Below are 24,765 nucleotides of genomic sequence, written 5' to 3'. Positions count from 1 at the left end.
GTAGATAGCCATTTTAGAGAGTCGGTGGTAGAGGTCAGGCGGGTGAATGACAGACTAATGACTATTAAATTGGTGGTGGGTGAGTGTACTTTAAATGTCATTAGCGCGTACGCGCCGCAAGTAGGCTTGGATGAGGAGATTAAAAGGCGCTTTGGGAGGGGTTGGATGACATCGTTCGTAGTATTCTGCCTTCTGAGAGGTTACTCATAGGAGGAGATTTCAATGGTCATATTGGGTCATCTGTAGGTGGTTATACTGAGGTACATGGCGGCTTTGGTTTCGGGGAGCGGAACGGAGAGGGCAATTCGTTGTTGGACTTTGCCAAGGCATTCGATCTAGTGATTGCGAACTCAAGTTTTTCGAAGTGGGAGGAGCATTTGGTTACTTACCAAAGTTCGGTGGCGAAAACTCAGATTGAATATCTCCTCCGTAGGAGATGCGACAGAAGGTTGTGCAAGGATTGCAAGGTTATCCCAGGTGAGACCCTTGCAACGCATCATAGGCTTTTGGTGATGGACATTGGTATTATGATAAGGAGGAAGAAGAGGTCAGTACGAGGCCGCCCGAGGATTAGGTGGGGCGCTTTGACTAAGGATAAAGCTCAGGAGCTAGAAGAAAGGTTATCGGCAATGGGAGCTTGGAGAAGTAGTGGGGACGCGAACACTATATGGTCTACGACGGCGGACTGTATAAGGAAGGTGGCGAGAGAGGTGTTAGGGATATCTTTGGGATGCACCGGTAGCCACAAAAGAGACTGGTGGTAGAATGCAATTGTCCAAGGTAAAGTGGAAGCAAAGAAGGCGGCTTACCTACGGTTAATAAGGAGAACTGGCGAGGAAGAGAAGCGAGCGAACAAGGAGAGGTATAAGGTAGCTAGGAAGGAGGCGAAGATGGCAGTAACAGAGGCTAAGACGGCAGCTTTCGCTCATCTGTATGAGGAACTAGGTAACAAAGGCAGGGAGAAGAAGTTATTCCAACTCGCTAAGGTGAGAGAGAGGACGACTTAGGATCTGGACCAAGTGAGGTGCATAAAAGATGATGACGAAAAAGTTTTGATGGGGGATGACCAGATTAAGAGGAGATGACAGACCTACTTTCATAAACTTTTAAATGAAGAAGCGGATCAGGATATTGTACTAGGTGAATTGAGGAATGCCGGCAGTCCCCATGAATTAAGTTATTGTAGGGACATTGAGCTCAATGAGGTCATGGAGGCAATTCGTAAGATGAGAAGGGGCAGAGCTACCGCACCAAACGAAATTCCAATTGAACTTTGGAGGTGAGTGGGTAGAGCAGGCTTAGAATGGCTTACTGGGTTGTTTAATATTATATTCAAGACTAATAGGATGCCTGAAGAGTGGAGGTGGAGTACAATGGTTCCGTTGTATAAGAACAAAGGCGATATTCAGAGCTGTAACAACTATAGGGGTATCAAATTATTGAGTCATACCATGAAAGTCTGGAGAGAGTGGTAGAAATGAGAGTGCGAAGGACTGTGTCTATTTCAGACAACCAGTTCGGGTTCATGCCGGGGCGATCTACCACAGAAGCTATCCACCTTATTAGGAGGATGGTGGAACAATACAGGGATAAGAAGAAGGATCTCCACGTGGTGTTTATTGATCTAGAGAAAGCGTACGACAGGGTTCCTAGGGAGGTCTTATGGAGCTGCTTAGAGGTTAAAGGGGTCCCGGTTGCCTACATTATGGTGATTAAAGACATGTATGATGGAGATAAGACTCCGAGCATATTCCGATTGTTACGGGGTTGCAGCAAGGGTCTGCGATCAGCCCTTTCCTATTTGCCCTGGTGATGGACGCACTAACTCATCATATTCAAGGGAAGGTTCCATGGTGCATGCTATTTACTGATGACATAGTTCTAATTGACGAGACACGAGGCGGGGTCAACGAGAGGCTAGAGGTTTGGAGACAGACACTTGAGTCTAAAGGCTTCAGGTTGAGCAGGACGAAGACGGAATACCTCGAGTGCAAATTTGGGGCCGAGTCGACGAAAGCGGGAGGGGAAGTGAGGCTTGACTCCCAAGTTATTCCTAAGAGGAGTAGTTTCAAATACCTTGGGTCAGTTATTCAGGGGGTCGGGGAGATCGAAAAGGATGTCACACACCGTATAGGGGTGGGGTGGATGAAGTGGAGGTTAGCGTCGGGAGTCCTGTGTGACAAGAATGTACCACTGTTACTAAAAGGTAAGTTTTATAGAGCAGTGGTTAGGCCTGCCATGTTGTATGGGACCGAGTGTTGGCCGGTTAAGAACTCACACATCTAGATGATGAAAGTAGCAGAGATGAGGATGTTGAGGTAGATGTGCGGGCATACAAGAATAGATAAGATTAGGAATGAAGATATTCGAGAGAAGGTGGGCGTGGCCCCCATGGAGGACAAGATGCGGGAAGCAAGACTCAGATGGTTCGGGCACATTCAGAGGAGGAGCACTGATGCACCAGTGAGGAGGTATGAACGACTGTTGTGGTGGGCACGAGGAGAGGTAGAGGGAGACCTAAGAAGTATTGGGGCGAGGTGATCAGGCAGGACATGGCACAACTTAGGATTACTGAGGACATGGCCCTTGACAGGGAATTGTGGAGGTCGAGCATTAAGGTTGTAGGTTAGGGGAAGTTGTGAATATTTCTACAGTGCACTAGAGTGAGACTAGCCAGTTAGGAGTTAGTCTTAGGATGCTACTGGTCAGCTATTAATGCAGGGCTTTATCTGCTGGATAATATTATACCTTCCATCTTTTTCGTATTTCCTATATTTCTAATATTGCTGTTATTTTGTTATTTTATGGTATGTTATTTTATTATGAGTCTATTGATAGTACTAATATATCGTCTCTTGTTGCTTTCTTGAGCCGAGGGTCTCCTGGAAACAACCTCTCTGCCCCTCGGGGTAGGGGTAAGTTCTGCGTACATATTACCCTCCCCAAACCACACTTGTGGGATTATATTGGGTCGTTGTTGTTGTGATCATCGATTATTGACAATTTTTATGATTAGTCAAGGAAGTTATATCTTCCGTTTTGGTAAAAAAAACATTTACTTGGAAAATATTATTGTCAAACAGCAAAAAATGGTTTATTGTTTTTAAAAAAAATATGTTCTTTCTTACCAAACACACGTGTCTAGAATTATCATGCTTAATCAAAAATTCTTATATATATACGGTGTACATCAAGCTTGCATAGCATTTAAATTTGCAAGAGCAAAACTTCAGCTGATTATGAGAGGTGAGTTTGGCTAGTTGTATTATATTTTATATAATCTCAATTTTATGTATAGAACTCTATCCCGTCAAATTAATAAATGAGTTTTTGCATTTTCATACTACTTTAGTTTAGTAGTTGTTCCCCTATTGAAATCTCTATTACAAAAGGAATCACAATGACAACTTTTGACATATGAATCTCAAACCCATGTAGTACTTACTATTTTTATTTGGGTGAAAAAATAATTATGAACTCTATCTTTCGCTAATAGTGTGTGTAAAAATATATATACACACACTCATATTCAAGGGCAAGAACAACTTAATGTACAAAGCATCACACATTGACGTAGAATTCGGGAAAGAATGATATCTCAAGCGATATGATATAGATAACGTGCGCTAATATAACTCATATTAGATGTTAAAATATCCACAAGGGAAAAAGTCACCAAACAACTTGAAGCCACTACTTGTAAAGTCAATTCCCATGCATAAATGAAAAACTACTTGAAGCCACTACTTGTAAACTCTATCTTCTGTAGGCTACAATTTTTGTAGTAATTGAAAAAACAAACGTGTTCAAGCGACTGAAACAAAAATTCAAAATCCAACAACCAACCTTGGATTTCTTTTCTTTTAAATGTTCCTTTACCTAGGGGCAAAGCTAGAAAGTAATATACGGTCCAGCCGAATTCGATATTTTATATTAAAAAATTCACTAAATATGTACACTCGATATCGTTATCCTAAAATTTAGAAATCATAAAGTTGAAATACTCGCTCCGTTACTTTGGGTTTCAAAGACTGAAAATTTGCAAGGAGGAGAAAGAAATAAAGGAAACAAAGGGAACCGCGTAGCAGCAGGAAAACGATCTCATTTATGCAAAGTGCAAACTCTGATTTATTTAATTTATAGGGAAAATAAAAAACATAAATTGCAAAAATGGAATCTAATCCTATATTCAATTACCTTGATACAAGATTTCAAACCGCGACCTGGAGATAGGGCTGTTGAACTACTGTACTGCTTTCAATAAATGAACTTTATTCAATAAAAAAAATTAGATATACAAGAGACGTTTTTTCTAGATGTTTTGTCCAATTTTTCACTTAGACAACCAAAACTTTCTATTTTTGGGGCCCTTTCATAGAGGCAAATTCATTCAGTCTAATATTTAATAAAAATGTGCCAACTCCTGATGGAAACTGTGTCTAAATGTTCTTCCTTTTCTCCATTGACGTACAATTGATATGGGTTACACAGTGATAAGGGCACAAGATACGCAATAAAATAAAATAAAAACAGCTCGGTGCACGAAGCATCCCACATTCATGCAAGATCGGGGGAAGGGCCGCACCCTAAGGGGGTATGATGTAGACAGTCTACCCTAATGCAAGCATCAGTGGCTTATTTTACGGCTCGAACCCATGACCTATAGATTATACGGAACAACATTACCATTACACCACGGACACCTCCAAATCAGACAGGCAGCCGCTCAGCCTCCTTTTTAGGATGTTCAGGTACTTCGGGAGCACAATATATCATGTATTTATAGAAGCATAAACTAACGCAGAAGCTCAAAGAACTAACAATTCTCCGTCCACCATGTAAACAAGAACTTGCATTACTAATTCCAGCAATAAGTCTTTTTCCACGATATCATATGATACGTGCATGAAGTGACCAAACACATAAGAAATATGTGGTGCAACCTAGTAATAGAGCGAGATATCCATAACTGCTGCAGTCATCTCTTGGGAGGGTGGAATAACTAATCTCGGGATAATTAATTAATCCTGAGAAAACTTCTTTCCAACCAAACAATCCCTCATAGTAATAGTACGGTAGTATGTTGGCATGAGTCACTTATGGTAATAGCCATAATTAAGCGGTAACTTTTTAATTTAATTAGTAGACATTCCTTTTAATTGCCGGGTAAGAATAGCCATAATTAACGTGTAATTCTTTTATTATTATTTGAAGTCATTCCTTTCATTGCCAGGGTAGGAATAGCCATAGTTGACGTGTAATTTTTATTTTGTAGTCATTCCTTTCATTGCCCGGGTAGGTCCGTCGGAATAGTCATAAGCCCAATATTAAGTTATTAACGTGTAATTCCTTTTTTTATTTTTTTATTTTTTTTTATTTTGTAGTCATTCCTTTCATTGCCCGTGCAGGAATAGCCATAATGTGATAATCCGCCGTGTCATCATGCCATATAGGCGCCATTTGGCATACATTAATGTCATGCAGAAGCTTACATAAGAAGAAGGCTAGCATTTGTGAGAAGATTCTAGAGAGGTATGGACATTTCCTTAGGAAGAACCTAGATCCTTATGGATTTGCTAGGAAAGTCCTTGGAATCTTCTAGGCTTGTAGAGAATTCTAGAAAAAAGCCCTTATCTTGTAAATATCAAGGACTTGTGCAATAATTAATATTTACACACTAGCCCCTAGGAAATTAGTATATAAAGGGTCATTCATTTGTAATTCACCAAGCAAACAATTCAAGTTCTCTCTAATACAAAGCTTCCTTTAACAATTCTCTTGTATTCTTTCTTCCATTCTCTTAGCGATCTTGAGTGTCGTAAGGCTGACTTGACATAGCAAGAACGTGAGCAAATTGTGCAAGATCGTGAGCGAGTCGTCAAGTGCCGCACGTGTACTTAGTTAACAACTAAGGACGTGACAACGTGGTATCAGAGCGAAGGTTTCAACTAAGGGAATGGCGAACGACAGAGAAATTAACACTGCCAATATCCAAGCCAACGTCATCCAGGATGCTGCTGGCAAGATCGGTCGTAGCAAAAAGAGGAATTCCACCAACAAGAGCCAGGAGGTGCCACCTGAGGTTGTGTCAAAAGAAGGGCTTACATTCCAAGAACCATCTGCCACTGAGGCAAGCGAGGATGAAGCGGAGGTCCTTCTAAAGGACGTCTCACTCGGTAAAGAGTGGGTTATGAAGATGAACGCGGGGATGGACACCGTGGAGATCTTTGGCCAACGCTTGGGGAAGGTGGAAGGCACCCTTAACGTTCTTGATGGGCACACTCTTGAAGAGATTGAGAGTATCCGAAATGACTTGGAGGGACATACACAGATTGAGATGGAACTAAGGCAAACCATCATTGCCTTAGAGTGCAGACTCATGGAGGCTTTGAAGACTATCGATGCTACGAAGGCAAAGATAGAGTCACTCGAGGAGCATGTTAATGCTGGTGTGACCGAGGTAGCCAGTAATGCTGTGGTGACGAGGGAGGCCAAGATCGAGGCTCCCAAACCCCCGGTGTTCAAAGGTGTTCGTGATGCACAAGAAGTGGAAAACTTCCTTTGGCACTTGGAGAACTACTTCAGGCACGGTAAAGTGAGGGACGACGAGGCCAAGATCAATACTGCGGTATTGTACCTCTCAGAGACTGCCATGCTATGGTGGAGAAGGAAGATGGCCGACGTGGATTAAGGTCTATGTACTATTACCACATGGGATCAGTTCAAAGCGGAGTTCAAGCGACAGTTTTTTCCAAACAATGTCTTGTATGAGGCAAGACGTAAGCTTAGGGAATTAAAGCAAACAGGGAGCATACGTAACTATGTCAAGGAATTCAATACCCTTATGCTTCAAATTCCCAACCTGACCAATGATGACTTGTTGTTCCACTTCATGGACGGGTTGCAAAATTGCGCTAAGAAAGAGTTGCAACACCGACAAGTTACTGATATAGACCAAGCCATAGTGGAGGCCGAATCATTGATGGACTTCAGGCATGACAAGCACGACAAAGGCAATGGCAATGAGTCAAAGGTTAACAATGTCAAAGGTGGGGGAGACCGTGGCAAAGGCAAGGAGATACAACAACAATACTCCAAGACTCAAGATTTCAAAAAGTCGAGTGGCCATCAGGGCTACGCCGAGAAGAAGGCACAGGTCGAGAAAAAGGGATGCTATATATGCGGAGGCCCACATGGCTTCAGGAATTGTCCTGACCTCAAGAGCCTCAGTGCCATGGTACATGAGCAGAAGGAGCAGCCACAAGGAGAGAGTCCGGGAACCACACAGTTGGGTATGATCGGATTATGTGGTGCTGTCACGAAGCAAGCTATCCAACCTACCGAGAATGACAATCAGTACGTGGATCTCACCATCAATAACAAGCCCGCTCGTGCAATGGTGGACACTGGAGCAACTCATAATTTTGTGACTAAGGTTGCCGCAAAGAGACTGGAATTGAAGCTTGCTCCAACCAACTCTCGCGTCAAGACCGTGAATGCCGAGATACAGATTGCTCGTGGGGTAGCTAATGGAGTTGGTGTCAAATTGGGAACTTGGAAAGGTATGACAAACTTTACCGTAACCGCTATGGATATCTTTGATATCATATTGGGGAAAGAGTTCTTTAGACATTGTCATACTTTAATCGACCCCTACCTCCAACGTCTCTTGGTTATGGAGCGAGAAGGAGCTTGCATGGTACCTACAGTGACTATGCCACACAGACAGATCCAAGCACAACTCTCAGCTATGCAGGTTGTCAAGGGGATCAAGAAGGGGGAGCCCACGTTCGTGGCAACCATTGCAAGTCTAGAGGAAGATAAGAATTTTCAAGAGATAGTGCCGCCTTGCATAGAGAAGTTGATTGATGATAACAAAGATGTCATGCCCGAGGAGTTGGCTAAGCACTTGCCGCCTAGGCGAGAGGTGGATCACAAGATTGAGTTGGAGCCAGGGGCTAAACCACCTGCATTTGCCCTATATCGTATGGCACCGCCCGAGCTGGAGGAGCTCAAGAAGCAATTGAAAGAGTTGTTGGATGCTAGTCACATTCACCCATCAAAGGCACCTTTCGGCGCACCAGTATTGTTCCAGAGGAAGAAGGATGGATCGTTGTGCTTGTGCATAGACTACCGAGCACTTAATAAGGTTACAGTAAAGAATAAGTACCTGACCCCACTCATTGCTGATTTGTTCGATAGACTTGGGCAAGCCAAGTACTTTACCAAGGTGGATCTTCGAAAGGGCTACTATCAGGTTCACATTGCAGAAGGGGATGAGCCAAAGACAGCATGTGTGACGAGATATAGAGCCTTTAAGTGTTTGGTGATGCCCTTCGGCTTAACCAATGCACCGGCCACATTTTGCACCCTTATGAACAAGATCTCCCATCCCTACCTTGATCAGTTCGTGGTAGTCTACCTAGACGACATAGTCATCTGCAGCAACACCTTGGAGGAGCACATGGAGCACTTAAGGAAGGTTTTCCAAGTCTTGCAATAGAACGAGCTATACATCAAGAGGGAGAAATGTGAGTTTGCGCAATCAAATGTGCACTTCTTGGGCCATGTCATTAGCAATGGCGAGCTACGCATGGACGATGCTAACGTACGTGTTATCCAAGAGTGGGAGGCACCCATAAAGGTAACTGAGTTGAGATCCTTCCTTGGCCTTGTTAACTACTATCGTCGGTTCATCAGTGGATACTCAGCAAAGGCCACACCATTGACTGAGTTGCTAAAGAAGAACAGACCATGGGTTTGGACGGAGCATTGTCAAAAGGCGTTTGAAGGCCTTAAGACAGCTGTAACAGAGGAGCCAGTCTTGGCGTTACCTGACTTTGCCAAGACATTTGAGGTGCACACAGATGCCTCAGACTTTGCCATTGGGGGTGTCCTGATGCAGGATAAGCATCCCACAACATTTGAGAGCCGCAAGTTAAATGAGACGGAGCGGCGTTACACGGTGCAAGAGAAGGAAATGACTGCCATTGTGCAGTGACTTCGTACATGGAGACATTATCTGCTCGGGTCGAGGTTCGTGGTCAAGACTGATAATGTGGCTACTAGCTACTTTCAGACACAGAAGAAGCTTACACCAAAGCAGGCTAGGTGGCAGGATTTCTTGGCCGAGTTTGATTATGCGCTGGAGTATAAGCCGGGAAAAGGTAATGTTGTAGCCGATGCCTTGAGCCGGAAAGCCGAGCTTGCTGCAATCACTTCAGCGAGATGGGACATTCGGGAGGCTATAAAAGAAGGCATGCAGCATGATCTAGCAGCCAAACAGCTTATCGCTTTAGCCAACAAAGGCAAGACGAGACAGTTTTGGATAGAAGACGGCCTAATACTTACCACAGGTCGGCAGGTCAACGTGCCTAAGTTTGGAGACATTAGACGGTGGATCATAAGGGAGAGTCATGATACAATGTGGGCTGGTCATCCAGGCCAACGTCGCACCAGGGCCTTAGTTGAGTCAGTCTACTATTGGCCACGCATGCGAGATGATATAGAATGTTATGTGCAAACTTGTCTTGTATGTCAGTAGGACAAGGTGGAGCAACAACAGTCCGGAGGACTTTTGGAGCCACTACCAGTTGCAGAGCGTCCATGGGAGAGGGTGACTATGGACTTTATTATTTGCCTACCGAAGTCCGATGGTTATGTACTATTATAGTGGTCGTGGATAGATTTTCCAAATATGCCACCTTCATGCCCGCCTCACCGGGCTGCACAGCTAAGGAAGCCGCCAAGCTATTCTTTAAGAACGTGGTAAAGTATTGGGGCTTACCAAGGCATATCATCAGTGATCGAGAACCCCGCTTCACTGGGAACTTTTGGAGAGAGTTGTTCGACATACTTGGCACGGAACTGCACTTTTCTACAAGTTTCCACCCACAAACGGATAAACAAATAGAACGGGTCAATGCCTTACTAGAATGCTACTTGAGGCATTATGTAAGCGCGCATCAAAAAGATTGGGCAAGGCTCCTAGACATTGCCCAATTCTCTTATAACTTACAACGGAGTGAGTCCACGGGGCGGACACCATTTGAGCTAGACACAGGCCAACAACCACAAACTCCACATTCATTACCAGCCCCGTTCGAGGGAAAGAGTTTGGGGGCTTATCATATGGCCAAAGGATGGGAGGAGCAGCTCGACACTGCTAAGTCTTACTTGGATAAGGAAGCTAAGAAGATGAAGAAGTTTGCGGACCGTAAGCGGCGTCCCACAGACTATAGAGTTGGGGACATGGTCATGGTGAAGTTTAACCCAAGACAGTTCAAGGCACTACGGGGCATGTATCAGAATCTGATTCGCAAGTATGAGGGGCCATTTAAGATCGTCGCCAAGGTAGGCAAGATCTCATACAAGCTTGACATGCCATCGTATCTTAAGATCTACCCTGTCTTCCATGCAAGCATGCTTAAGCCATATCATGAAGATAAGGATGATCCGAGTAGGGGCCAATCAAGTCGAGCGCCAATGACTATCACCGCCTCGCATGATCGGGAGATTGAGGCTATCATAGATTACCAGGCCAGGCGAAAACAAGGGCAAAAAGCCACCGCTATGTTCCTCGTCCATTGGAAAGGGCAATCACCGGAAGAGGCCACATGGGAATGATATGAAGACTTGTGGCAATTCAAAGATAAGATCCGAGAGTTTATGCAGCAGCATTGCGCCGCGGTCGTCGCAATATTGGGTGGGGGAGAGTGTGATAATCCGCCATGTCATCATGCCACATAGGTGCCATTTGGCATACATTAATGCCATGTGGAAGCTTACATAAGAAGAAGGCTAGCATTTGTGAGAAGATTCTAGAGAGGTATGGACATTTCCTTAGGAAGAACCTAGATCCTTATGGATTTACTAGGAAAGTCCTTGGAATCTTCTAGGCTTGTAGAGAATTCTAGAAAAAGCCTTTATCTTGTAAATATCAAGGACTTGTGTAATAATTAATATTTACACACTAGCCCCTAGGAAACTAGTATATAAAGGGTCATTCATTTGTAATTCACCAAGCAAACAATTCAAGTTCTCTCTAATACAAAGCTTCCTTTAACAATTCTCTTGTGCTCTTTCTTCCATTCTCTTAGCGATCTTGAGTGTCGTAAGGCTGACTTGACATAGTAAGAACGTGAGCAAGTTGTGCAAGATCGTGAGCGAGTTGTCAAATGCCGCACGTGTACTTAGCTAACAACTAAGGACGTGACAATAAGCCCAAATTAACGTGTAATTTTTTTGTTTTGTTTGTAGCCATTCCTTTCATTGCCCGGGCAGGAATATTATGTATTTTTTGCTTAATTAGAAGCGTATGGTATGTCTATAAATAAACCTTTGCTGAGAAAAGGAAAAAAAATATTAAGACAAACACACATTTCTCATCAAGTCTCATTTTGTTATTACATTTTTAGCAAGATGAATCTTGAACAGAAGATGTGGCATGCTCTCTTTTTGCTTGTTTATGTTATTTCCGCGATATTTTTGCGATGGGAAGGTTCATTTAATGTGGTTGGAAAAGCTAGACTAAGTTGCTACACTATAGCTGCTCTCATGTTTTTTTCCATTAACTCTACTTTTTTTTTTGGTAACAAATGTGAATATTACCATAACAACCAAAAATAATTTTTACACCTTGCTTTTCCTATTTCTTTTTTCCCTATATTAAGGTTGTAGGTTAGGGGAGAGTTGTGAATATTTCGACAGCACAATAGAGTGAGACTAGCCAGTTAGAAGTTAGACTAAGAATGTCATTGGTCGTCTATTGATGCAGGGCTTTACCTTCTAGTTTTACTATACCAGCCATCTATTTCGTATTTCGTATTCTGTGTTTCATATCTCTTGTATATTGCTGTTATTTTATTATGCATTTTTATGGTACTAATATATCGGCTCCTGTTGCTTTTTTGAGCCGAGAGTCTCCTGGAAACAGCCTCTCTACCCTTCGGGATAGGGGTAAGGTCTGCGTACATATTACCCTCCCCAGACCCCACTTGTGGGATTATACTGAGTCGTTGTTGTTGTTGTACTATTTCCAATCTATCTACAATCTCTTTCCTAATTTGTTCATATACAAGGTATATGCTTACATTTACCTTCCTAATTATTTTCCAGTTCCTTGCTTGCCAGGTATCAGTGGCGTACGATACCCTCTCACATAATGCTTACAAAAAAATATTTTATGGACAAGGAGTTTGAACCCAAGACCTCTCACATAATATTGAAATGTTTTATTACAGGTGGTGTCACTTTTAATAGTTTTATCTTGTATTTCTATTTTACTTATTATTTTTATATATATAAATAGTAAAAAAATTCGACGAAGCGATGTCCTGTGACACCGCTTGCCACCATGTAAATCCACCCCTGTCAGGTGTAATACAGCATGGCACCCCATACATTAACTCTACTGTTATTCGCGCAAGAACTAAGAAAAAAGTATCTTGATATCGTGCACCCAAGAAGTACAGTTATTGTGTCTAAATATGCTCGTGCATGCAACAATGTTGGATCATTTGTGGGACTGTGGGTCGGAATGATAGTAAACAGCCAAGAATCCATTGGCCTATTAATACATATGTTTCTTCCTCTCTTTTTTTCTTCTAAAATATGGACCATTTGTGTCATCCTTGCGCATGAGGCTATGCTACCAATTTTATCGGATGTCTCCGAAGGAACCATATGTTGATTACCACCAAGGGTTCAAAAAAGGAAAAAGTTCAAAAGGTCATGTTTAGTGAGAATAGAACCGAGGACCTTACAAAGATTTTGAACCCCTTGACCACTAAACTATACTTTTGGGTTGTATCAAGGGGATTCAAAACATAATATATAGAGGTTAAAAAATAGATTTTGACTAACATATACAGTGTAATATTTTGGCGAAGGGGGTTCGGGTGAACACCCTTCCGCCACCCTAAATCCGCCCCCTGCTCATGCTAATTAAGCCAGTCATGACTAGTGACTTTGGGATTTTTAACTTGTGTGCCGTTACTGTTGGTCTTTATTTGAGGGATTATAAGTGTGGATGACAGACATGGTTGGCAGCAATTATTTGTAGCATTCTGATGGTGCTAAGGAATGTCTTTGAGTTGTGGCCAGATTTGGCAGATAGCCACAATACTATAGGATCGATGAATTTGCTAGCCTTACTGAGGCTGAGACTGATTTGTTAACAATATTGCAATTTTAATTTGAAAGCAGGTTAAATTGGAAAGGTTTCATTTCTTATGTTGTTCTTTCTGTTTGTTAGTTTTCTATGTAAAATGGTTTTCCCTGGAAAAAAAAAAACAAATAAGAAAAGATATACAGATTAATCTTGCAAAATAATGAAAAGAACTAATGCTAACACATAGCCCGTTTGGACATAAAAAAAAAAAAAAAATTCCCTTCTTTCGAAAAATTATGATCAAACACTGATTTCGAAAAAAAATGAAATTTTTTTTCGAAAATATGAGGTTTCTGTATAAAACTTAAAAGGACATTTTATCAAACAATTGTATGCATTCACCAACAAAAGTTAAATAAAGAGCCAAAGGATTAAAACATTAGATTTTTAAATGTATAACACGATCCATGTCAATGTAAAATATAATACTATCAGTATAATTTTAATTGTTATGACAAATTATATAAAACACATGTTATTATATAAATACTGTCACTATATTATATAGTTTAAACTAAAAAATAAAACCATAGTATTTGACTTGTTGTACAATAAATGTAATTTTGACTATCCATCATCAAGATCTAACCAAACAGCACCTTTTCTAAAATTTCCCTCTTTAAAAAGACGCTCTCTTTAACTTTTGTCTTCTTCCACTTCTAGATCCAATACATTTTTAATTATCACTTTTCAAACCCCAATTTTTAATATATTCATTTCCGGTTCGAATCCTACATTTTCAACCGAGTGATCAGAATCAACGGCTTAGATAATTCCCAGCACTTTTTACCCCTTCTTCTTTCCCCTATTTCAAATTCAAATCTCATCATTTCTTCAACGGCTAGTTTCTTTTCTTTTCGTTCTCTTCTCTCTTGTCTAACCCTATCCCTAAAATCCACCATTTTTCTCATGTACTAACGATGAAGCACAACGTACAACAACCAAGAAGCACAATCTTAAGGGAGAATCACGAAGCGATGCCGCCAGCGAGTCCAAACCCTAGCTCTACTACGAAGCAGCAGCAGAAATGGCTAACGCCACCACCGTACCGGAAGAACAAGTCGTCGTCTAAAGAGAATGCTAATCCCAATTCAGATCTGAATTCCTCACCGGCTGTTACCGGTGTGTTAAAGATGAAGAGTCCGTTACCGCCTCGGCACCCTAATTCCAATCCTTTAAAGCGGAAGCTCAGTGTTGAATCGGAGAACGGCGCCACCGTTGCTGCTGGATCTTCTGACTCTGGCGTCAAAGTAATTTCTAGTAAATTTATTGTTCTGACTTTATTGAAAATGTGAATTTCAGGTTTTATTTTTGCTTGAAAATTAATTGATCCTTGTTGATTTTAATGATTTTTTATTAATCTGAATTGTCATTACATCTGATATTTTTTAATAGATGAATTTTAGTTGACTTTTCCGCGAAATGTTGTTTCTGGTGAAGGAATTTCTTGAAAATTAACTGTTTGTTCATGAATTTTCGATTTGATTGAACAGTCTTATTGCTAAATCTGAGGTGAATTTACGAAAAATTGCTCTGAATTTATTGAAAATGTGAATTTCAGTTTGTTTGCTTTTTTTTTTTAATTGAAAATTAATTTCTTTGTTACTTATGATGAAATTTTGATTAAACTGAATGTCATCAATTGTGTGGTACTTTATTTGAGTCCAATATTTCGATGTGATGGACGGATGAATTTTATTAGTCGAAATATTGATCCTACTGAACATATTTGCTGAAAAAATTACTGTTTTGTTTGTGCAAAGTAGTTTAATCTGAGAGCTTATGGTAGTTATGGTAGATCCTGGAATGACTTTGTTGCAATGTTTTCCATGCAAATCAGGTTATAGTGAGGATGAGGCCACCAATCAAGGATGAGGAAGAGGGTGAAACTGTTCTCCAGAAGGTCTCTAATGATTCTTTGTCAATATCGGGACATACTTTTACATTTGACTCTATTGCTGACACCCAATCAACACAGGTAAACATAATGTTTTACTTGTAGAGGAGATAAATTTAACAAGTAATGCATAAAAATTTAAAATAAACATGCTTGATTCTTCCTTATTTTTTATGTTTGCGCTTGATATATTTGAATTTGATTAGTGTGCTCGGTGAGAGATATCAACTAAATGTGATTGGTTCTGCTTTTGCATTGCTCTTTCAGCTAGATATATTTCAGCTTGTGGGAGCTCCTCTTGTTGAAAATTGCCTTGCTGGATTTAACAGCTCAGTATTCGCTTACGGGCAGGTAACTTTAGCCTCATATTATGCGATATGCTAAATATAAACTGCAGGATGCCAAATATTCTACTGTAATCTTTTTTTGCTGACATGTCCCCTTAATCAGACTGGTAGTGGAAAGACATATACAATATGGGGACCAGCCAACGCATTGTTGGAAGAAAACTTGGCAAGTGATCAACAAGGCTTGACACCACGTGTTTTCCAACGACTTTTTGAACGAATTGAGGAGGTGATATTCTGCTGTCTCTCTTATTATATGAATGTTGCTTTTTCCCAGATGTACTGTAGGTTGTATAAGTATTGACTGTCAATTCATTTTCTTTTCAGGAGCAAATTAAGCATTCTGACAAGCAGCTCGTGTATCAATGTAGATGCTCTTTTCTTGAGGTTAGGCAATCTGGATGATTCTTTTGCAATATGTGAAAGGTCATTACATAACTCTTCTAAGTTCTTTAAGTCCCATAACTTGCAGATATACAATGAGCAAATCACTGATTTGTTGGATCCTAGTCAACGAAACCTCCAGGTAGAAGGAACTAACATATAATGATGGATTATTTAGAAGGAAACTACAACATATACTGATATTGCATTCATCATCTCATTTCTGAGAAACTCATATTAATAATCTTTAATTGGCTTCACTTTTCAGATTAGGGAAGATGTGAGGACTGGTGTCTATGTTGAAAATTTGACCGAGGAATGTGTTTCTACCATGAAGGATGTGACAAAGCTTTTGATGAAGGTTCAGACTGCAGCCTTTTTTATTACATTTTATTAGACAGAAGAATAATGCATTCACGTCTAGGTTTTTACAGATAAAAGGACCACGAAACGACAACTGTTGTGCAGTAAATGTTAGCAGTTCGTGAGGTGGCTGCACCACCATTGAAAGATGAGATTACTAAATGGAATTCTATGAAACCTTATCATGGAATAGATAAGAAACAAAAACCTGTTTAGCTACAGATATGTGTGTTTTTTTATGAAACACGACTACATTTTTATTCCTCAGTTCCTTGACATATTGAAATGTCCATGTATTTGAAAGAAACTTGATCTTATCTTCTAGTTTGGAACAATGGGCAGAGCCTTAGGGATTCTCTTACTCCACTGTTTTTCATTGTTGTGATTTCCTAAAAGAGGAAGGGCAAAAGTCTTAATTTCCCTAACTTAACGATCTTGCCTTTTGTTGTTATCTACTTTTTTTTCCTATGGGCAGAGCTTAGGGCTGCAGTTTGTTGTTATCTTTTTTTTTCCCTATTTCAATGTTATGCTTCACATTAAATAGGAGAGGATAACATATTTTGATTTGTCGTCATCCTCTAGGTTTCAACCTGTGTATTTGTTAAGTAGAGTCAGTTATGTAGCAAGTGACATCTGAGATAAGTGTCAAAATTTATTTTTCTTCTACTTCTTTTACTTGTATTTTGGGAGTAGCCTTATGAAAATGGCCTGATGTACTTAGAGGTAGCTAATGGAACTTGCTCAATGAATATTGCAGGGCTTGTCAAACAGGAGAACTGGCGCTACTAGTATAAACGCTGAGAGTTCACGTTCTCACAGTGTATTTACTTGTGTTGTTGAATCACGATGCAAGGTAATAGCTTCTTGTGTCCTTGTGACTATCATCTGATTTATAACGATCCTATAGACCTTTTACGTTTCTTTATTACAACAAATCTAATCTCTATTAAAAATACCAACGACTAAATTATGCATGGTCTGTTCTTTGTCATTTTTGGTTGTAAAGAACTTTTACATATTGAGGTGTCTGTGACGGTGCATAGAAAAACTTGCTATAATTCATAGTCGTCTGTTGTATTTGAGATTTGAAAATGTTTGTTGTTGATCTTATATAAACTTTTATTTTCAGAGGATGGCCGATGGCTTAAGCTGCCTGAAGTCAAGTAGGATAAATCTCGTAGATCTTGCCGGGTCAGAAAGGCAAAAGCTAACTGGTGCAGCTGGAGAACGCCTGAAGGAAGCTGGGAACATCAATCGCTCCCTATCACAGCTGGGGTATTTTCTTAAGCTGATCAAATTCTCTGTGGTTTGGCCTTCAAAAAGCTAGCTATTTCATCTACTGTCCATAAACACACATTTCATATTTCTCATTAGCTAATTGAATGAAGAAGAAAGGATTGGTCCATTTAAAGATGTAACAAATTTTACTTCATTCAGCAATCTTGGCCTTGGCACCATAGGAAAATTTCCTTTATCTTTTGGTTCAAAAAGAGTCAGCACCATTGAATTGATCCATCTAGGGATCCTTTTGTCTTTCTGGTAGTTGTTTGCTTTCCTGGTGCGATTATGTACATTGTTGACAGGGAAAAGAGTTTGTCTTTAATCTCAAGCGAAAGACATTCTTCAAAAAGGGGTTGCTAGAAAAGTCCGTGTCTAATAGTAGCTTCCTGGAATCTGGACATTTGAGACCTGTTATCAATGAACATGGGCAGGATCCTCTAGAGCGAGTGCATGAATATTCATTGATGTCAGATAGTGTTCCCAGTAAATGATATAAATCTTATTAAATCTAAAATTGTGTGTAACATTGTTGCTGTTTTTTCTCCTATAACTAGAAGTCATTATGAGACTGGGTTGCCTATTTCTGTTCCTTTCTATCTCCTGCCAAAGTTATACAGGATTGCGTGAACACCGTTTCCCTTATTTGTAGAATAGCAACATAGTGAAATAAGAAGCTTCCTTTTCATGTAAGAGTTTTCAAGAATTACTATATTTGCCTCACGTAGGGTGTCAAATTTGTAACTTTTCATCTTTTCCTTCTGTCTTCTTGTTTTAGGTTAAATTTTTCACATTTGGTTCTGATTACACTTTTTTTTTGAGATCTACAGGAACTTGATAAACATTCTAGCAGAAGTTTCCCAAACAGGAAAGCATCGGCACATTCCATATAGAGATTCCAAGTTGACTTTTTTGTTACAGGAATCTCTTGGTGGAAATGCAAAACTTGCAATGATATGTGCCATTTCTCCGGCCCCGAGGTAGAGTCAGGACGTACTTTCCTTATTTGTATTTCATTCTCTTAAAGCTTACATTTCAATTTATTTTATTTTATTGTTGATAATTTTTAGGGTCTTTTACTCTTTTTGGTAATGCAGTTGTAAGAGCGAGACTTTCAGTACCCTGAGATTTGCCCAACGAGCAAAGGCAATCAAGAATAAGGCAGTTGTCAATGAGGAAATGCAGGATGATGTAAATGTCTTGAGGGAAGTTATACGACAGTTAAAGGCAAACACTTAAATCCTTTTGTTGTTAATATCTATCTTAACGATCAGCGTAGTCCTTGCTTATGCGTCTTGGTTGAATGAACACCTTATTTTCCTTCCTCTTTACAGGATGAGCTGATAAGAGTGAAGGCCAACGGCTCTCAAGCAGATCAAAATGGAAATTATTCATCAGGGTGGAATGCGCGTAGAAGCTTAAATCTTTTGAAATTCAGCCTCAAACGTCCAATAGATGATGATGGTGACACAGAAATGGAAATTGTTGAGGAAGCCGAACTATTAGGTCTCTTACCAGAAGGAAGTAAAGAGATTGGAATCTTGCGAAAAACTCTTTCCAGGAGTTCCTTGGTTGTTGCTCCTGAAGGACATGACGAAGAAAAGGAGAACACAGCCAAGAGAGAGGAAGGTTCCGAGGATACAGACGTTACCATGGAGGAAGAGGTATCTGAACATGTCCAACCTGAAAACAAAGTTATTGATTGTGCTGGGGTGAGGACCTTGGATAATTGTTCCATGGCTGGAGAATCCATTCATCAAAGTTGTGAAGAAGAAAATGTTGAGGCCGCTTTGAAGAAATCCATGTCGAAGAGGCTTGATAGTGATCTTTCTCGAGAGCCTATTGAAGTAGAGTGTCTTCCATCGCTGGCCATTAATTTGCATCAAGGAGTAAAAAGGGAATTGGTAGAAGAAACAGCCTCAGAGCAATGTGAAGACTACAATGAAAGAACTACTGAAAACTCTTCTAAATGCTTGGATGGTGATGCAGCTTTTACGGACCTTAGCATAGTCACAAATGATAAATCTCCCATTTTAAAGTCTCCCACTCCAAGCGTTTCACCAAGAGTTAATAGCAGTAGGAAAAGTCTTAGGACATCATCGATGCTGAGTGCTTCTCAGAAGGATCTTAGAGAGAGTAAGTTGGACGCACCACATTTGTCCTTTGCAAAGCCTTCTAACAGTATTTGTTTGAACTCTCAACCTAATCAGAGAAGTAAAAGTTGTTTCACGTCGACTGAGCATTTGGCTGCTAGTCTACATAGGGGACTTGAAATTATAAGCAATCACCAAAGTACATCTTTGAGGCGGTCCTCATTCAGATTTTCTTGCAAACCTGCTGATATTAGAGCAATTATACCAGTTGCTAAAGCAGATGTGGGCGTCCAAACAAGTATTAGAGATTCAATATTTTTGTGTGGTAAATGTAAGGCAAGAAACTCCAAGGAAGAGACTAAAGATGCCAAAAATGACTCAAATATGCAGTTGGTACCAGTTGATGGATCACAGTTGGTACCTGCTGATGGATCACAGTCCTGTGGAAAGTTCAAGATTCAAGTACCCAAAGTAAGTTTGAAGATTTTATGAATATTTGGCTTTTGTAATCTGTAAAGTACTTATTCATGTGCAATATTTTCTTTGTTTACAGGCAGTAGAAAAGGTATTGGCAGGAGCAATACGGAGAGAGATGGCACTGGAAGAAATATGTGCCAAGCAAACTTCTGAGATCATGCAACTCAACCGCTTGGTAGGTTTGATTGGTCCATTGTGCAACTTTCTACTTTCATTATTTCCTTCTGATCTTTAACATGTCTTGCAAACAATGGCAGATTCAACAATACAAACTTGAGCGAGAATGCAACGCCATTATTGGCCAAACACGGGAGGATAAGATTGTTCGCCTTGAGAGCTTAATGGATGGAATCCTACCAACAGACGAGTTCATGGAGGATGAACTGTTATCACTCACTCATGAGCATAAGGTATATGTCTGACTTGAACTTTGGCTATTCATATCTACAATTTCTCCTCCTGCTATACATATCTAACTCATGGTTTTCAGCTTCTGAAGGAGAAATATGAAAATCATCCAGAAATTTCAAGTGCGAAAATTGAATTAAGAAGAGTTCAAGATGAACTGGAACGGTATCGTAACTTCTTTGACTTAGGTGAGAGGGAAGTTTTGCTGGAGGAGATTCAGGATTTGAGAAGCCAGCTCCAGTTTTATGTAGATTTTTCACCAAAGTCATCCAAGAAAGGAAATTCACCTCTGCAATTAACTTATCCATCTGAGTCAAGTGAGCCTTCGCCTTTATCCACTATTCCAGAGTCAACTGAGGCGAGTGCTGAACAGAGACTTGAAAGAGAGAGGATTCAATGGGCTGAAACAGAAAGTAAGTGGATTTCTCTTGTAGAAGAATTGAGGTTAGACTTAGATGCTAGCCGCAGCATGGCGGAAAAGCATAAACAAGAACTAGATTTGGAGAAGAAGTGCTCGGAAGAGCTAAAAGAAGCAATGCAGATGGCAATGCAGGGACATGCACGCATGCTTGAACAGTATGCTGAACTCGAGGAGAAACATATGCAATTGCTTATCAGGCATAGGAAGATCCAAGATGGTGTAGAGGATGTCAAGAAAGCAGCTGCAAAGGCAGGAGTCAGGGGTGCTGAATCCAAATTTATCAATGCTCTTGCTGCAGAAATTTCAGCTCTAAAAGTCGAAAGGGAAAAGGAGAGGCGAATTTTTAGAGAAGAAAATAAGGGGCTTCAGGCTCAACTGAGGGATACTGCTGAAGCTGTACAAGCGGCTGGTGAATTGCTTGTGCGGCTTAAAGAGGCAGAAGAAGCTATTGCAGCCGCTGAGGTGAGTTTTTGGAATCATTCATTTCGTAGTTGCACTTTATTTTATCAGCATGTATTTTCTCATCATTGCAGCAGTATGGCTTGCTTTCCAGGTCGTTTACAGTCAACTACTCATTATGCTACTCCTTGCATCATTATGTATCCTATACGTCTCTCTCTCCACCTCTGCTCCAATCCTTTTCTTTTACTTTCTTTTTCTAATTTTCTACATAAAGAGTCTCGCGTTTTGAATGCTTTTGCGTAATTGTATCCCTGTAATTCAAGGCTCGTCATGTAGGTGAGGTTAACGAGTATTTGAACTAACATCATTGCAACCAGGATTAGAGACATATAGAGAGATCCTGCTTTTGTCTCGTAACAAGGAAACCTTTCTCATATAATCTTACTGCTTTCTTCCCATAATAATGAAAATTTTCTTATTGTCTTATCTGAACAGATGCCACTCTTCTTCGTTCTTCAGATTTTGGCATGCTTATTTGACTTTTTACTATGTGCCACGTAATCTGTGACCAATGTCACATCTTATTGAATGACGTGTAATGTGTAGTATTGATTTGTTTGTCTATTCATTTTTCTTTACAAAGTATAAATAAGCTAAGAACATGAAAAAAGGGAATAAACGGATCCATATAGGTGATACCAGCTAGTTGGATTAGTTTAGCTGTTTTTAAGCTTACTTTAGGAGTTTCTGTAGTCTAGTTAGAGATGTAGAGAACCTAAGCATTTCAAATAGATCAGGATTGTTAGAGAGTTGAAATAAAGTTGATAAATCTCTATGTAAATAGATAAGTACAGTGGGATCATATCAAATAAAGAGTATGCTGTTATTTTAGAATTAAACAATTTGATGAACTACTACTACAGATTGTGACATCCCACAGTGCTAGTCAAACTAGTGCCAAATTTAGAGGATTGCCAATTTTTCTTTAAAGACAATTAGTTTGTATTAAATGAATGAGAGCCCAAACAGGGCAAAAGCCGATCCCAACTAGCTCTATTTAAAGTTTAGTATTTTAATACACATATTACCTTCTTGATTTACATTTCGACACAGGATACAGGATTTTCTTGAACTACTACTACAGATTGTGACATCCCACAGTGCTAGTCAAACTAGTGCCAAATTTAGAGGATTGCCAATTTTTCTTTAAAGACAATTAGGTTGTATTAAATGAATGAGAGCCCAAACAGGGCAAAATGAATACAGATGATTCATAAGCCGATCCCAACTAGCTCTATTTAAAGTTTAGTATTTTAATACACATATTACCTTCTTGATTTACTTTTCGACGCAGGATACATGATTTTCTTGAGCTGACATCACGTTTCAGAAGAAGCTTATGTGTCCTTTTTGTTTTTTCTTTTCCGTTAGGCTGCATTTGTTAGATCTTCATTTGTAGGAATTCTGTTGTTAAGATTATGGATGGGAAAATGCTCCAAAGGTTTTCAATCAATACGTAACTTGACATTTCATCTGATTACATAGAATGTTTTTATTGTTTGATCTCTTACAAACTCTTTTTACAGTATTTATATCTTTCCGTGCTTTTCTTGAATATATTACAGCTATGTCAGATAAGCATTTGGATCTGTTTTATGTTTGATTACTTGGTTCTCCAGAAGGAAGTGTCTGCTCATTGACAGTGAATGATGTAGTGCATCCACTGAAGAGATTGGCTATGTTAGCTTGAGCTACTGGTGTTACAATATTTAATCACGTTGAATGTGATTTTTCTATGACAAATATTTTGAACCTTGCTTTTTCATGATGTATATCATGAGAAATTGAAACAGCTTATATGTCGTTATTTGGTTGCCCTGAAGCACGTTACTCTTGCTTGGATATGTACTTTTGGCCAGAGTTATCTAATAAGTTTTAATGTTATGCAGAAACGAGCCATTGAAGCAGAGCAAGAAGCTAACGCGGCTTACAAACAGATTGATAAACTGAAGAAGAAACATGAAAGGGAGATCAACAATTTGAATCAGTTACTTGAAGTATCATCTCAACCTAAAGAAAGATCAGAAGCCATATACGATAATTCCGTGACAGCAACATATGAAGTAGGGGAGGTGAATAACAACGGTGATAAGCAGTGGACAGAAGAATTCAAGTCAATCTACAATAGAGAAGAGGACTTGACAAATTTAGGAGAGCCATCTTCTTGGTTCTCAGGATATGACAGATGCAACATATAGACTAGGAAATGTTTGATGTAAAGGTGGTGTGTTGTATGTACCAATAATAGTGTTATATGATATGGTTTTGGAAAGGTGTAGCTTTTCTCTTCAAATTTCAATGATAGGAATTGTATCACCAATTGTGAAAAAAACAACTTACTGGATCATTCAAGCTCTTTGTATCCAATTTCTAAAATTGCTCAATGGGAATGAAAAAAATGATTTGTTTTGCCCAAGTTCTTGTTCTTACTTTTTAATTTCAGATCTCAACATGCTCTGGCATACTGCTAGTGACTAATTTGGACTTGGTACAAGTGTTGGATTCAAGCCTCCAACAAAGGTATATTTCAATCTCTATCAAAGTTTCTACAATTATTAAGGATTCATACCTTGTACTCCTATTTTATCCTGCTTTCAATGGATGCATCAAGGAAAGTGAGAATCAAGCATTTTTTTTTATATATTTATCCTTACAAGACATAAAATTATATGTTTATGTAGGTGTTGAAATGTGGTACTTTAACAACGTCTCAATCCCAAACAAGTGGGAGATCGGCGTAATGAATCCTCACATCTTCACTTAAGCTCAACTCATATCATCACCATATACAAGGTACGAAATGTGGTAAAGTGAGATTACATTTTCTTATTTATTTTTTGAAAAGTTTGGACTGTGCATTATTTGGATAGGGTAGGACCCAGAAGTAGAGACAATAGGAACTGTAGAAAGATACCAAGAAGGAACATGGATGTTTACTAGTAGCTTAGATCATTTATTTGCTTGGTTTTGGTGTCAAGTGGATAGGAGGCAATCTTCAAGTGGCTCAGACTAGTATGCCATTGCATTTTTGTGTAAGTATTGGAAGCCAAGAACAGACAGTCCATTAGTACTTGTGAAAACTTTGGCAGCTTTGTTGATATTGTAGTCTATCCTGTCAAGGAACCATTAAACAAGTAGCTTGTGGGATTGTCTTCCCTGACATGTAACTCTCCCTACTTGTGGACCATTTCTTTCTCTCTTTTTTGCACAGACACTTCTTTTTCACTTAAATACAAAAGATAGGAAAAGATACATGTAGGCTCATACCTAGGGGTAGCAAAATGGTTCAAAGAAAATAGTTAACCACCCATATTATCCACTAAAAAATGGGTTGGATAATGAACTTTTTAAAAACGGGTCAAATATGGATAAGAACCATAAGTAACCAATGGATAACCAATGAGTCTAACTTTTACATTTGTGAAGCCTCATATTGGGGGTTCCTCAAGTTAGGGAGACTAAGA

General features: G+C 39.7%; 2 protein-coding genes and 1 pseudogene across 2 annotated transcripts; all 3 read left to right on the top strand.

Moving 5' to 3' along the window:
- The first annotated feature begins 2,145 nt into the window (after positions 1-2,145).
- LOC138878611 (uncharacterized) lies at positions 2,146-2,603 on the top strand (annotated as a pseudogene).
- A 3,353-nt stretch (positions 2,604-5,956) lies between these two features.
- On the top strand, positions 5,957-8,503 carry LOC138889577 (uncharacterized). Its single transcript, XM_070172910.1, has 2 exons — positions 5,957-6,628; positions 6,722-8,503. The coding sequence occupies exons 1-2, from the start codon at positions 5,957-5,959 to the stop codon at positions 8,501-8,503; spliced, it is 2,454 nt and encodes an 817-aa protein (XP_070029011.1).
- Positions 8,504-13,901: 5,398 nt separating this feature from the next.
- On the top strand, positions 13,902-23,717 carry LOC104236453 (kinesin-like protein KIN-12B). Its single transcript, XM_009790374.2, has 16 exons — positions 13,902-14,421; positions 15,012-15,149; positions 15,336-15,419; positions 15,519-15,644; positions 15,743-15,802; positions 15,888-15,941; positions 16,068-16,160; positions 16,920-17,015; positions 17,292-17,437; positions 18,271-18,420; positions 18,538-18,667; positions 18,775-20,004; positions 20,087-20,185; positions 20,268-20,420; positions 20,501-21,301; positions 23,191-23,717. Exons 1-16 carry the CDS (start codon positions 14,092-14,094, stop codon positions 23,497-23,499), a joined length of 3,999 nt encoding a protein of 1,332 aa, XP_009788676.1. The 5' UTR covers positions 13,902-14,091; the 3' UTR covers positions 23,500-23,717.
- Positions 23,718-24,765: the final 1,048 nt, after the last annotated feature.

The sequence above is a fragment of the Nicotiana sylvestris genome, chromosome 1 (genome assembly GCF_000393655.2).
Source record: "Nicotiana sylvestris chromosome 1, ASM39365v2, whole genome shotgun sequence".
Lineage (NCBI taxonomy): Eukaryota > Viridiplantae > Streptophyta > Magnoliopsida > Solanales > Solanaceae > Nicotiana > Nicotiana sylvestris.
This window is presented reverse-complemented; position numbering and strand designations above follow the sequence as displayed.

What these genes read in the sequence shown, in the direction of transcription:
- LOC104236453 (XM_009790374.2), top strand. Translation starts at nt 14,092, where the DNA reads ATGAAGCACAACGTACAACAACCAAGAAGCACAATCTTAAGGGAGAAT. An exon ending in GTAGATGCTCTTTTCTTGAG is followed by an intron (nt 15,803 to 15,887) that starts GTTAGGCAATCT and finishes CATAACTTGCAG; the next exon opens with ATATACAATGAGCAAATCAC. An exon ending in CTAGTCAACGAAACCTCCAG is followed by an intron (nt 15,942 to 16,067) that starts GTAGAAGGAACT and finishes TTCACTTTTCAG; the next exon opens with ATTAGGGAAGATGTGAGGAC.
- LOC138889577 (XM_070172910.1), top strand. Translation starts at nt 5,957, where the DNA reads ATGGCGAACGACAGAGAAATTAACACTGCCAATATCCAAGCCAACGTC. An exon ending in AGGCCAAGATCAATACTGCG is followed by an intron (nt 6,629 to 6,721) that starts GTATTGTACCTC and finishes ACATGGGATCAG; the next exon opens with TTCAAAGCGGAGTTCAAGCG.